Source organism: Plecotus auritus (genome assembly GCF_963455305.1).
Source record: "Plecotus auritus genome assembly, chromosome: 1".
Taxonomy (NCBI): Eukaryota; Metazoa; Chordata; class Mammalia; order Chiroptera; family Vespertilionidae; genus Plecotus; species Plecotus auritus.
Window position 1 is genome coordinate 187,628,829 of NC_137770.1, and position 13,185 is coordinate 187,642,013.

At 43.1% G+C, this 13,185-nt stretch overlaps 1 protein-coding gene across 1 annotated transcript in view; it reads right to left on the reverse strand.

Moving 5' to 3' along the window:
• Positions 1–1,822, reverse strand: part of HERC5 (HECT and RLD domain containing E3 ubiquitin protein ligase 5) — a 46,202-nt gene extending 44,380 nt beyond the window's left edge. The window contains exon 1 of the mRNA XM_080661063.1: positions 1,489–1,822. Coding sequence (XP_080517189.1) covers positions 1,489–1,810 — 322 coding nt within the window. The 5' untranslated portion in view covers positions 1,811–1,822. The remainder of the gene's footprint in view (positions 1–1,488) is intronic.
• Between the last annotated feature and the right edge of the window lie 11,363 nt (positions 1,823–13,185).

Consider the following 13,185-nt stretch of genomic DNA (forward strand, 5'->3'; position numbering starts at 1 on the left):
GAAAAAGTCTGTAAGAAAATATAATAATTTTTGGATAACATAACTCATTGTAGAAGCAAATATATTGTGTATTCTGAGATATACTCTTTTCAAACCAAACCAATTAACAATAATAACCCTCCTTGACTGCTTCACAGAGAAGCTAAGGCCTATATTCTTAAAATTGTGTTTGAGGAACTATTTTAAAAGAAGATGCTCTTAAAATTTTTTATTGGTATTAATGCATATTTTTCCCTTTCTAAAAGTTAAGAGATTTGAAATTGTTCACTAGTTACCATTTACTCTTATCTTATTTAGTTTTATCACAAAAATTAAAGCAGGATACAGATTTGGGAAAATAGTACCTATTCATGTAAAATACCAAAGTACAAATCACTTTACATTACAAGTGACAACAGTCTGGTAATAAAGAAGAAATGGCCTAACAGACTAACGATTTTGAGAGACTCCGCATTTCAAATCAGTTGGAAAAAAAGGTTATTAAAAAAAAACACCCGGTATTGTGGATTTCGGGTGGAAAACAAACAAATAAATCTATATCCCTTATTTCACTTCTTAAATCAAAATAATAGCCAAGCCTATCAAAAATTGTAATTTTAAATATGAAAGCTTAAAATTTCTATAAGGATGATGACGCAGACTATAAAATAACACCAACTAAATGCAAGTGGAGAAAAATGTTACAGCATATATGACCGACAAAGGGCTCTTCTTAACATTCATACAACTCTTTCAAACTAGTAAGAAAAGCTCAATTTTTAAAAAGCCCGGCAAATATAAGAACAGGAAGTTCACCAAAAAGGAATGTAAATGATGTTCCACCTCGCTCAAGTTAAAAGCAAAACGAACAACAGAAGCCCATTTTCTTCAGTCAACAAAGGAGCAAAAATTTTAAGAGTAGGAGTGTGGCCATTTGCTTTCCCCGACCTGCAAAATCGGAGTCACAGTACCTGGCCTAATGTCTACGGAGATTACCCCCTCGGAGATGTGCAACTGAAAAGCACTCTTTAAACTGCTTGCCACGGTAAGATACTGCCGTCGAGAACAAGACAACTGCGTTCTCCAAAGGCTCAAAAAACCGGAGCAGCTATGTTCTAAAGGGGCAAATGGAAAACTTTGAACAGAAACCACCATTAAGGCAGACCGGCTCAAGTGGAGATGCTGCCTGTGTGCGCCCTCGCGCCGCGCGCCGCTCCCACCCCCGCGAACTGGCCGCCAATTGGGCGCAGGATCTTGGGGAGCTCAGCGATGCCGCAGGCGCGAAACCCGAAAACCAACCCGGGCCCGGCGCGTTCCTGCGGCCACCGCGGACCCCTGCGGCGCCGGGTCCGCTTGGGAGCTTACCTCCCCGTTTAGAGAAGGAACGCGCACCCACAACTCGGGCCGCTCCGGCGAAAAGCTTGAGTGCCGGCGCGAGCTCCGGGCTGCCCACCCTCACACCCGCTGCCCGAGACAGAGGGCCGGCTGGCGTGGCCCGGCCCCACTCACTCGGCTTCTTGGCGCCGTCGCTCCCCGCCGGCAGCTGGTGCACCTGCACGCCGGCCCCGCCGCGCTCCAGCACCGCCAGGCGCCCCGGCGCGCAGCACACCTGGCGCGTCGCCTCGGCCCTGCGGGACAGCGCGCTGCGGAGGTCAGGGGCGCCGGGGAAGAGCCACAGCTGCGAGTCCTGCGGCTCCGCCGGGGCCCGGGACTTCGCGGGCGGCCGGGACTTTGCGGGCGGCCGGGACTTTGCGGGCGGCCGGGACTCGGTGGGCGGCAGGGATGCCGGGCGCGCGCCGCCCCGCGACCTCCTCGGTGGCCTCTGTTCCATCGCCGCTTTCCCGGGCTCCACAGCCGCGCCTCCGCTGTCCGGACCTTCGGAGGAGAAGGAAATCCAGCCGGCGGAGCGGTAAGAGAAGAGAGGGAAACCACCAAAGCCTGAGCGCGATCTGCGAGCGGAGCCGGCGAGCGGACCGCTGGGCGGCGTCGAGGAACCCCGGCCGCTCCTCCGCCCCAGCGCTGACGCCGATCCCAACGCTCTGTTTGGGGGCGGAGCCCGACGGTCCAGTGAGAATCGAAAGGGCGTATTTCTTAGGGGGCAGAATCGAAACGAAAAAGAAAGGGAAACTGAAACGATTCTAAAATGTCCGAAGTTCACAGGGCGGTGGCCTGTATTGAGGGTGGTGGGCAGGACAGAGAAAGTGTCCCCAGGCGGCTGGACCAAATGGCCTTCGAAGAAACACTGCGGTTTCACTAGGAGGAGCCTTGACACAGCCGGACTTGCACAATTTCCCAAACTATGTTGTTATAAAAAAACTAAACTTGGGGATGAAAGTGAAAGGGAGAACTGTGCAGTGGAGTCCTTCCGCCACAACGCGGCTCCTGGCAATACAGTTTTTGCCTTTTCTAGAATTCCTTACAAATGTAATAAAACGTACGCAGGCTTCGTGTTTTCCTTTTTTTTTTTTTCATTTTGCATAATGCTTTTTAAAAAATATTTTTATTGTTGATAGTATTACAGATACCTCTCATTCCCTCCCCCCTACTCACCGCTCAGGTCTTCACCTTATTCCCGGTGTCCATGGGCTATGCGTATAAGTATGTAAGTTCTTTGGTTTATCTCTCTGGACCCCCAACCCCACATGGAGGTATGTCAGCCTGTTCCATGCCTCCCTGCTTTGGGTCTTACTTGGTTGGTCAATTCATTTTGTTCATTAGATTCCACACATAAGTGAGATCATGTGATGTTTGACTTTCTCAGTTTGGCTTATTTCACCTAGCATAATATTTTCCAGGTCCATCCATGCTATCCCAAAGGGTAAGAGATCCCTCTTTTTTACAGCTGCTCAGTATTTCTTAGTGTAAATATCCCACAGCCTTTTTATTCATTCATCTACTGATGGGCACTTGGTCTGTTTCCAAATCTTAGCTATTGTAAATAACGCTGCTATGAACATAGGGGTGCATATATTCTTTCTGATTGGTGTTTTGTTTTTTTTAGGATATATTCCCAGAAGTGGGATCACTGGGTCAAATGGCAGTTATGTATTTTTAATTTTTTGAGGAAACTATGCTGTTTTCCATTGTGGCTGCATCAGTCTGCATTCCCACCAGCAGTGTACTAGGGTTCCCTTTTCTCCACATTCTCGCCAGCACTTGTTGATTTTTTTGATGATAGCCACTCTGACAGGTGTGAGGTGATATCTCATTGTGGTTTTAATTTGCATTTCTCTGATGATTAATGACTTTGAGCATTTTTTCATATGTCTCTTGCCCTTCTGTATGTCCACTTTTGAGAAATTTCTGTTTAGGTCCTTTGCCCATTTTTTTTAAAAAATATATTTTATTGCTTTTTTACAGAGAGGAAGGAAGAGGGATAGAGAGTTAGAAACATCGATCAGCTGCCTCCTGCACACCTCCTACTGGGGATGTGCCCGCAACCAAGTTACGTACCCCTGACCGGAATCGAACCTGGGACCTTTCAGTCCACAGGCCGACGCTCTACCCACTGAGCCAAACCGGTTTTGGCTCTTTGCCCATTTTTTAATTGGATTGTTGGTCTTCCTTTTGTTGAATTGTATGAGTACTTTATGTATTTTGGATATTAACCCCTTATCAGATGTATCATTGGCAAATATGTTCTTCCACACAATGGGCTTCCTTTTCATTTTGATGGTGGTTTCTTTTGCTGTGCAGAAACTTATTTTGATGTAGTCTCATTTGTTTATTTTTCTCCTCAGTTTCCTTTGCCCTAGATCAGTGGTCGGCAAACTCATTAGTCAACAGAGCAGCAAATCGCAGCTCGCAAGCCGCAGTTTGCCGACCACTGCATGTATCCATAAACAGATTGCTATGTGAGATGTCTGAGATTTTACTGCCTATGTTCTCTAAGATGTTTATGGTTTCATCCCTTACATTTAAGTCTTTTATCCACCTTGAGTTTATTCTTGTGTATGGTGTAAGTTGGTGGTCTAGTTTCATCTTTTTGCATGTGTCTGTCTAGTTTTTCCAGCACCATTTCTTTAAGAGACTGTCTTGCGTAATGCTTTTGAAATTCATCCTGTTATGTTTAGTTAAAAGTTCTCTCTTTGTTATAATTGAGTGGTATTCCATATGAATAGACCACAATCTATTCACCATTGAGGGACATTTCAGTCCTTTACAAATTCTGACTACAATGAATAGAGGTGCCATAAATATTGTGAACCAGTCTTTTAGTAGATAAATGTTTTCATTTGGGGGAGGAGGGGAACCACCTAAAAATAGAATTGTCTTGATGTGTGGTAAGTACATAGATATCATTATAAAAACTGCCAAAACTTTTCCAAGTGCTATACCATTTTGCATTTCCTCCTGCAATTTATGGGAGTACCAGTCGTTCTGTATCTTCACCAACATTTGGCAGTGTCAGTCTTTTTAAATTTTAAAAGTGTTCTATAGTGGTATCTTACTGTACCTTTAATGTACATTTCCCTAATGATTAATGATATTGAGCATCTTTTCCTGTGTTTATTAGTGCTAATCTCTTCTTTGGTGAAGTGTCTATTTACATATTTTGTCCATTTATTAATTCAATTGCTTATTAACTAAAAGCTTTTGATATAGGTTCTTTATGTTATATATAATAAGTCTTTTATTTTATATTTTGAAATGTTTTCTACCAGCTGTGGCTTGCCTTTCAATTTCATTAACAGTGTGTTGAAGAGCTAAAGTTTTTAATTTGGATGCAATGTGGGGGTTTTTTTCTTTTACATAGTTCATGCCTTTTTTTTTTTTTTTTGTCCTACCTAAATCTTTGCTTAACCCAAGGTTACAAAGATTTTCTTAAATATTATCTTCTAGAAGTTTTATAGTTTTAGGTCTTTGTCATTTCAAAGTAATTATTCTTTATGGTGTGAGTTAAGGGTAGAGGTTTATTATTTTTTCCCCTATGGATTTCCAATTGTTCTAGCTTGCCTTTCCCCATTGAATTGTCTTAGTATTTTTGTCAGAATTCTGTTCATACATATATGTTTAGGTTTATTTATGAACTTTTTATTGTGTTCTATTGATCTATTGTTACTCCAGTACTGTACTGCCTTGATTCCTGAAGATTCTGAGTAAGTCTCAAAACCATGCAAGTGCTTCACCATTGTCCTTCTTCACTGTCATTTGACTATCCTAGGTCCTCTGCATGTTTGTATATATTTCAGGATAAGTTTATCAACTTCTACAAAACAGACTGCAGGTATTTGAGATTACACTAACTGAGATCAATTTAGGAAGGATTGACATGCTGATAACATTGATTCTTCTGTCCATGTGCATATCTCTCCATTAATTTAAAGCTTCTTTAATTTCTTTCAGCTATATTTTCTAGTTTTCAGGATATAGTTGGGCATATTTTTTTAAATAAATCTTTATTGTTCAGATTATTACAATTGTTCCTCTTTTTTCCCCCCATAGCTCCCCTCCACCCGGTTCCCACCCCTCCCTCTGCCCTTACCCCAACCCCCGCACTGTCCTCATCCATAGGTGTACGATTTTTGTCCAGTCTCTTCCCGCACCCCCCACACCCCTTTCCCCCTGAGTATTGTCAGTCCACTCCCTTTCTATGCCCCTGATTCTGTTATATTCAGCAGTTTATTCTGTTCATCAGATTTTTTTATTCACTAGATTTTTAGATTCACTTGTTGATAGATATGTGTTTGTTGTTCATAATTTTTATCTTTATCTTTTTCTTCTTCTTCCTCTTCTTAAAGGATACTTTTCAGCATTTCATATAATACTGGTTTGGCGGTGATGAACTCCTTTAGCTTTTTCTTATCTGTGAAGCTCTTTATCTGCCCTTCAATTCTGAATGATAGCTTTGCTGGGCAGAGTAATCTTGGTTGTAGGTTCTTGCTATTCATCACTTTGAATATTTCTTGCCACTCCCGTCTGGCCTGCATAGTTTCTGTTGAGAAATCAGCTGACAATCGTATGGCTGCTCCCTTGTAGGTAACAAACTGTTTTTCTCTTTTTTTAAAAAAATTTAATAAATCTTTATTGTTCAGATTATTACAATTGTTTCTCCTTTTTCCCCCCATAGCTCCCCTCCACCCGGTTCCCACCCCAGCCTTTGCCCTTACCTCCCCCACACATACATAGGTGTACGGTTTTTGTCCAGTCTCTTCCCACACCCCCCACACCCCTTTCCCCCTGAGAATTATCAGTCCACTCCCTTTCTATGCCCCTGATTCTATTATATTCACCAATTTATTCTGTTAATCAGATTTTTAATTCACTTGATTTTTAGGTTCACTTGTTGATAGATAGGTATTTGTTGTTCATAATTTTTCTCTTTACTTTTTTCTTCTTCCTCTTCTTAAAGAATACCTTTCAGCACTTCATATAATACTGGTTTGGTGGTGATGAACTCCTTTAGCTTTTTCTTATCTGTGAAGCTCTTTATCTGACCTTCCATTCTGAATAATAGCTTTTCTGGGTAGAGTAGTCTTGGTTGTAGGTTCTTGCTATTTATCACTTTGAATATTTCTTGCCACTCCCATCTGGCCTGCATAGTTTCTGTTGAGAAATCTGCTGACAATCGTATGGGTGCTCCCTTGTAGGTAATTAACTGTTTTTCTCTTGCTGCTTTTAATATTCTCTCTTTGTCTTTTGTTCTTGGCATTTTAATTATGATGTGTCTTGGTGTGGTCCTCTTTGGATTCCTTTTGTTTGGGGTTCTGTGTGCTTCCTGGACTTGTAAGTCTATTTCTTTCACCAGGCGGGGAAGTTTTCTGTCATTATTTCTTCAAATAGGTTTTCAGTATCTTGCTCTCTCTCTTCTTCTGGCACCCCCATAATTCTGATGTTGGTAAGCTTGAAGTTGTCCTAGAGGCTTCTTACACTATCTTCAACTTTTTGGATTCTTTTTCCTTTTTTTGCTTTTCCGGTTGAGTGTTTTTTGCTTCTTTATATTTCAAATCTTTGACTTGATTCTTGCAATCCTCTAGTCTGCTGTTAGGTCTCTGTATAATATTTTTTATTTCAGTCAGTGTATGTTTAATTTCTAGTTGGTCCTTTTTCATATCTTCGAGGGTCTCGTTATATTTATCGGTCTTTTCTAGGATATTCTTGAAGAGCCTTATAACCGTGGTTTTGAATTCTATATCCAGTCGTTTGTTTTCCTCCATTTCTTTCGTTTGTGATCTGTTTCTTCGTCTCCCCATTTTTCACTGCTTCCCTGAGTTGGTAGAGTAGCTTTGTGTGCTAGATTTCCTATGTGGCCCAGTGGGTCAGCCTCCCCAGTTAACCTGAGGTGGACACTCTTGGTGCACCCCTTTGTGGACTGTGTGTACAGCCTTGTTGTAGTTAAGTCTTGATTGTTGTTGGTATCACTGGGAGGAATTGACCTGAAGGCCAGTTGGCTGTGAGGATCAGCTGTATCTACACTGGGAGATTTTCGGTGCTGGAGACAGCCTTATAGGATTAGCCTTGCCAGATTGCAAAAGCCTCTGTGCTCAGCTTGGAAGGGGTGGAGTCTCAGGGCGAGGCAGACAGCCTTGGCTTCCCGTCAGCCCTGCCCTTGCGCATGCACCTTCAGACCTCTGCCTTTCGCGGTTCCCGAGTTTCCGCCTTACAGTCCAGATTTCCCCCGTAAGAGCATGGGTCCCCAGGGGCTCGCCCTGAACTGCGGTTCAGTGCAGTCGGAACTGGGGTTCAGTGCCGTCAGGAGCTTCCGACTCCCTTCCGCTAGGGATAGCCTGGGGTAACCTCCGCAGTCAGTCTTTGTGCGCACTCGCGCCTCCAGACCCCTGCCGCCGCGGCTCCCCTGAGTCTCCGAGTCTCCGAGTCTCCGTGTGCCTTTCTCTCTACCTGACAGTCCAAACTCCCCCTGTATGAGCCTGGGTCCACAGGGTTTCGCCCAGAACTGAGGTTCAGTGCAGTCGGAACTGGGGTTCAGTGCAGTTGGGGGCTTCTTTCCCCCTCCCGCCAGAGAAAGCCAGCCAGGCACTCCGCCACCCTTCCTCTCTGCGCGCGTGTGTCTCCGTACCTCAGCTCTTTGCCGCTCCTTCTCCGTGAGATTTCCTCTTTCCTTCTAGTTGTAGAATTTCCACTCAGCCAGCTTTCCTGTGGTTCTGGATGGTGTCCGTTCTTTTAGTTGTAGTTTTGAAATTGTTGTGCAGGGCAGCAGTTTAGGTGCTTACCTATGCCGCCATCTTGGTTTCTCCCAAACTGTTTTTCTCTTGCTGCTTTTAATATTCTCTCTTTGTCTTTTGCCCTTGGCATTTGAATTATGATGTGTCTTAGTGTGATCCTCTTAGGATTCCTTTTGTTTGGGGTTCTCTGCGCTTCCTGGACTTGTAAGTGTATTTCTTTCAACAGGTGGGGGAAGTTTTCAGTCATTATTTCTTCAAATAGGTTTTCAGTATCTTGCTCACTCTCTTCTTCTGGCACCCCCATAATTCGGCTGTTTGTATGCTTGAAGTTGTCCCAGAGGCTCCTTACACTATCTTCATATTTTTGGATTCTTTTTTCTTTTTGTTTTGCTGGTTGGGTGTTTTTTGTTTCCTCATATTTCAGACCTTTGGTTTGATTCTTGGGGTACGTTGATCTACAGTTGAGTTTCTATATATTCTTTACTTTAGACAGTGTATGCTTAATTTCTGACTGGTTCTTTTCCATTTTTTTTTTGGCATTCTCATTAAGATCCTTAAAGGTCTCACTAAGTTCCTCAGAGGTTTTTAGAAGATTCTTGAGTAACCTTATAAATGTGGTTCTGAATTCTATGTCGTCCAGTAGTTCGCTTTCCTCCATTTCTCTCATTTGTGACATGTTTCTTGGTCTCCGCATTTTGCTGCTTCCCTGTGATGATGGAGTGGCTTTGTGTGGTAGGTGACCTATAGGGGCCAGTAGCTCAGCCTCCCCAATCACCTGAGGTGGACGCTCTTGGTACACCCCTTTGTGGGCTGAGTGCAAAGTCTTGTTGTAGTTAAGCCTTGATTGCTGTTGGTACACTGGGAGGAATTGACCTCAAGGCCAATTGGCCGTGAGGACCTGCTGTGTCTATAATGGAAGAACTGCTGCGCTGGAGACACGCTTATGGGGCAGGACTTGTTTCTGTGGGGCTTTGGTGCTCACTGAGTCTGCCTCTTGAATGTGTCACTTATGGATGTGAGGAGTTGAAATTTGGTTTCTCACACTGACCACTAGGTACACTGGCTTCTGGATCTCCAATGGGGTGCAGGTCAGCTACTGTCTGAGGCCACCCAGCAGGAGCTACAGCGAGAACTACAGTTTTCTCCTCTTTGCTTGGTGTTTGGAGGTTTTGGAGCTTTCTGACCCGGGCTGCAAGTTTGTTAGGTTACGCTGGGATAGGGCAGCCCATTCATATGCTAAAGCCGCTGCTTGGAGCTTGGGTGGGTTTGTAGGTTGTGCGGAGCGGGGTCTCAGGGCGTCACTAGGCTAGGGCGTGGCAAACAGCGATGGCTGCCAGTTAGCCGGCTCTGCGTCTCAGACCGGGTCCCCACATTCCGCGCCCCAGTGCAGTAAACAATTATTCCTGCGCGCAGCTCTGCAATCAAGCCACCCTCACTTTCCGACCCGATGGCAGACAGTCCAGCTTCTCCCCATAGGAGTTTGGGTCCCCCGCGTCTCCCCAGAAACTGGATTTCAGAGTAATCGGGGGCTTGTCTCCCTTCGGGTTGAAAAAAAGCAACGCCTGCTGCCAGCCCGGATCGCGTGCCCCTGTACCTCGGCTTTTCAGCGCTTGTGCGTGTCTCAATGCTCTTTTCTCTTTCCTTCTAGTTGTAGAACTTCCACTCAGCCAGCTTTCCCGTGGTTCTGGGTGATAGACATTTTGTCTTTTAGTTGTAGTTTTGAAATTGTTGTGCGAGGCAGCAGTTTAGGTGTTTACCTACGCCGCCATCTTGGATCCTCTCTATATCTCTTCTTTAATCCATTCTATAGCTGTGATATTGAGACATATTTCAGGTTCTTCACATTTCCCCAACTATAATAAGATGAGAGTTCCTGGTTGGGCTCAGCATTTAACCAAAATGACGATATCTGCATTTATTTTAATTTTTAAAATAAATTTATTGGGCCCTAACCAGTTTGGCTCAGTGGATAGAGTGTTGGCCTGCAGACTGAAGGGTTCCAGGTTCGATTCTGGACTAGTGCATGTACCTTGGTTGCGGGCACATCCCCAGTAGGGGCTGTGCAGGAGATTGATGTTTCTCTCTCATTGATGTTTCTACTTCTCTATCCCTCTCCCTTCCTCTCTGTAAAAAAATCAATAAAATATATTAAAAATAAAATAAAATAAATTTATTGCAGTGACATTGGTTAATAGGATCATATAGGTTTCAACTACACATTTCTATGATACATGATCTGTAAATTGCATGTTTCCACTACCCAAAGTCAATTCATTTTTTGTCATCTTATATTTGACCCCCTTTATGCTTTACTAACTGCCCCACTCCCTTTCCTCTGGTAACCACCATACTGTTGTCTATGTCTATGAGTTTCAGTTTTATATACCACATATGAATGAAATCATATGGTTATTGGCTTTTTTCTGACTTATTTCACTTAGCATAATAGCCTCAAGGGCCATCCATGTTGTCACAAATGGCAGCATTTCATCTCTTCTTATGACTAAGTAGTATTCCATGGTATATATGTACCACATCTTTATCTAATCCTCTATCAAAAAATACTTTGGCCTGGCCAGTAGCTCAGTGATTGAGTGTTGACCCATGAACCAAGAGGTCATGGGTTCAGTTCTCCGTCAGGGCACATACCTGAGTTTCAGGTTCCATCCTCAGTGAGGGGTGTGCAGGAGGTGATGATGTTTCTCTCTCATCTATGTTTCTTTCTCTCTATTCCTCTCCCTTCCTCTCTCAGTAAAAAAACATTCTTTACAAAAGCCTTAAAAGATACTTTGATGGTCTCCATGTCTTGGCCATTATGAATAATGCTGCAGTGAACATAGGGGTGCATATATGTTTGAAAAATAAATGTCCTCAAGTTTTTATGGTAGATATTCAGAAGAAGGATTGCTGGGCCACATGGTAACTCTGTTCTTAATTTTTTTGAGGAACTGCCATACTGTTTTTCATAGTGGTTGTACTAGTTTACATTCCCACCAGCAGTGAATGAGGGTTCCTTTGTCTGCACAACCTCTCCAGCACTTGTTTTCTTGTGTTTTTATAATAGCCATTCTAACGGGTGTAAGGTGATATCCCATTGTAATTTTGATTTGCATTTCCTTAATAGCTAGTGAAGGTGTATATCTTCTTGGGAGAGGTGTCTGTTCAGGTCTCTGCCCACTTTTTGATTGGATTGCTTGTTTGTTTGGTGTGGAGTTGTATGAGTTCTTCAGATATTTTGGATATTAACTCCTTCTCAGAGCTGTTGTTGGCAAATATCATCTCCCATTAGAGTGGTTGCCTTTCTGTTTTGTTGTCAGTTTCTTTTGCTATGTGGAAGCTTTTTAGTTTGATATAGTCCCATTTATTTATTTTTGCCTTCACTTCCCTTGCCTTTGGGGTCAAACTCAAAATGTTCTCTATGACCAAGGTCCATAAGTTTAGTACCTATGTTTTCTTCTATTTAATTTAATGTTTCAGGTCTTATACTTAGGTCTTTGATCCATTTTGAATTAATTTTTGTATATGGGGTGTCCCAAGTAGATCCCGGGAAAGGATCTGGGATGTTTATCTAAGGCGTCCCTTGAGATAAATTTAACCGTGCAGGTGTGGGACATTCAAGTAGTTGCTAGTGAAGAGACTGCTCTTACGAAAGCAGGACCAGAGTGGCAGGCTTAGGACCAACAAAGACCAGAGGCTTTAATTTAAGTTTAAGCGTGTGCAAATTCAATTAACTGCCGGAGGAATTACACCACATGAAACATATGCAGTTGCAAATCACACAGCTTTTTATTACTTACACAAATTCCTGAGCGGCTGCGGGTACTAGCTTAGTTAGGGATCCCTGTAGTGTTGTCCTATGTGGTCCGGCAGCTGGGCTGGGCTGGTCCAGGTGCAAAGGGCCAGCGTTCTTCTCCCAAGAGCTCGGTCACGTCTCAATTGGGGATTACTGGCCGTTCTTCTGTCATCTGGCAGGAAGAGGAGCGTGGAGCGGCGTCGCTTGTCAGAACGACAAAAGGACGGGTCTTTGTAATGTCTTGACAAGACGAGCATCGTTGGCTGGCAGGGGTCCATATTTAAGGCTTGTTCATACCCGTAGCAGCCCAGGTGGCTATCAATGATTTACGTCAATGCATATATGTTAATCTTAAACACGGAGAGGGGGCTAAGGAGAGTACGTCACTCAGGCAAGTGTTTATCTTGACACAAGTCACTCTGCATCAGTTCAAATCCTTATCTCTGGGGTACACACACTTCAGGGCAGTGGGGAATGTATCTTTAATATCAGACTCTAAGTTTTAAGGGAAGTTAACTCAAACATTTTTAACTTTTCTCACATACTTTAAGCTTTTTCAAACATTTCTATATTTTACTACAACATGGGGACACACTGTTTTCTAGCTTCATTCTTTTGCATGTGGTTTTGAAATTTTCCCAGCACCAATTAGTGAAGAGGATTTTCTTTTCTCTTTGGCTCCTTTGTTGAAAATTATTTGTACTTTAGAGGCATGGTGCATGAATTCGTGCACATTGAAAGGAAATTAATTAGAAGAAATATTTTTAAAATTGATTTTTAGAGAGAGAGGAAGGGAGCGGGATAGAGAGATAGAAACATGGATGAGAAAGAAACTTCATTGATTGGCTGCCTCCTGCCAGCCCCCTACTGGGGATTGAGCCCAAACCGTGGATGTGCCCTGACTGGGAATCAAACCAGTGACCTCTTGATTCCTGGGTCAATGCTCAACCACTGAGACACACTGGTCGGGCATGATGTATTATTTTTTAAAATGTATTGTTGTATTTGATTTGCTAGTATTTCATGTAGGATTTTTGCATTTGTATTCATCAGAGATGTTGGTCTATAGCTTTCTTTTATCATGTTACCCTTGCCAGGTTTTGATATCAGGGTTGTGATGACCTCATAAAAGGTGTTAGGAAGTTTTGCCTCTTCTTTAGTTTTTGGGAAGAGTTTGAGAAGGACAGATATCAAAGCTTTGATCGTTTGGTAGAATTTACTAGTGAAGCCATCTTGTCTTGGATTTTTACTATTTGGGAGATTTTTGATGGTTGTTTCAATTTCCTGTTG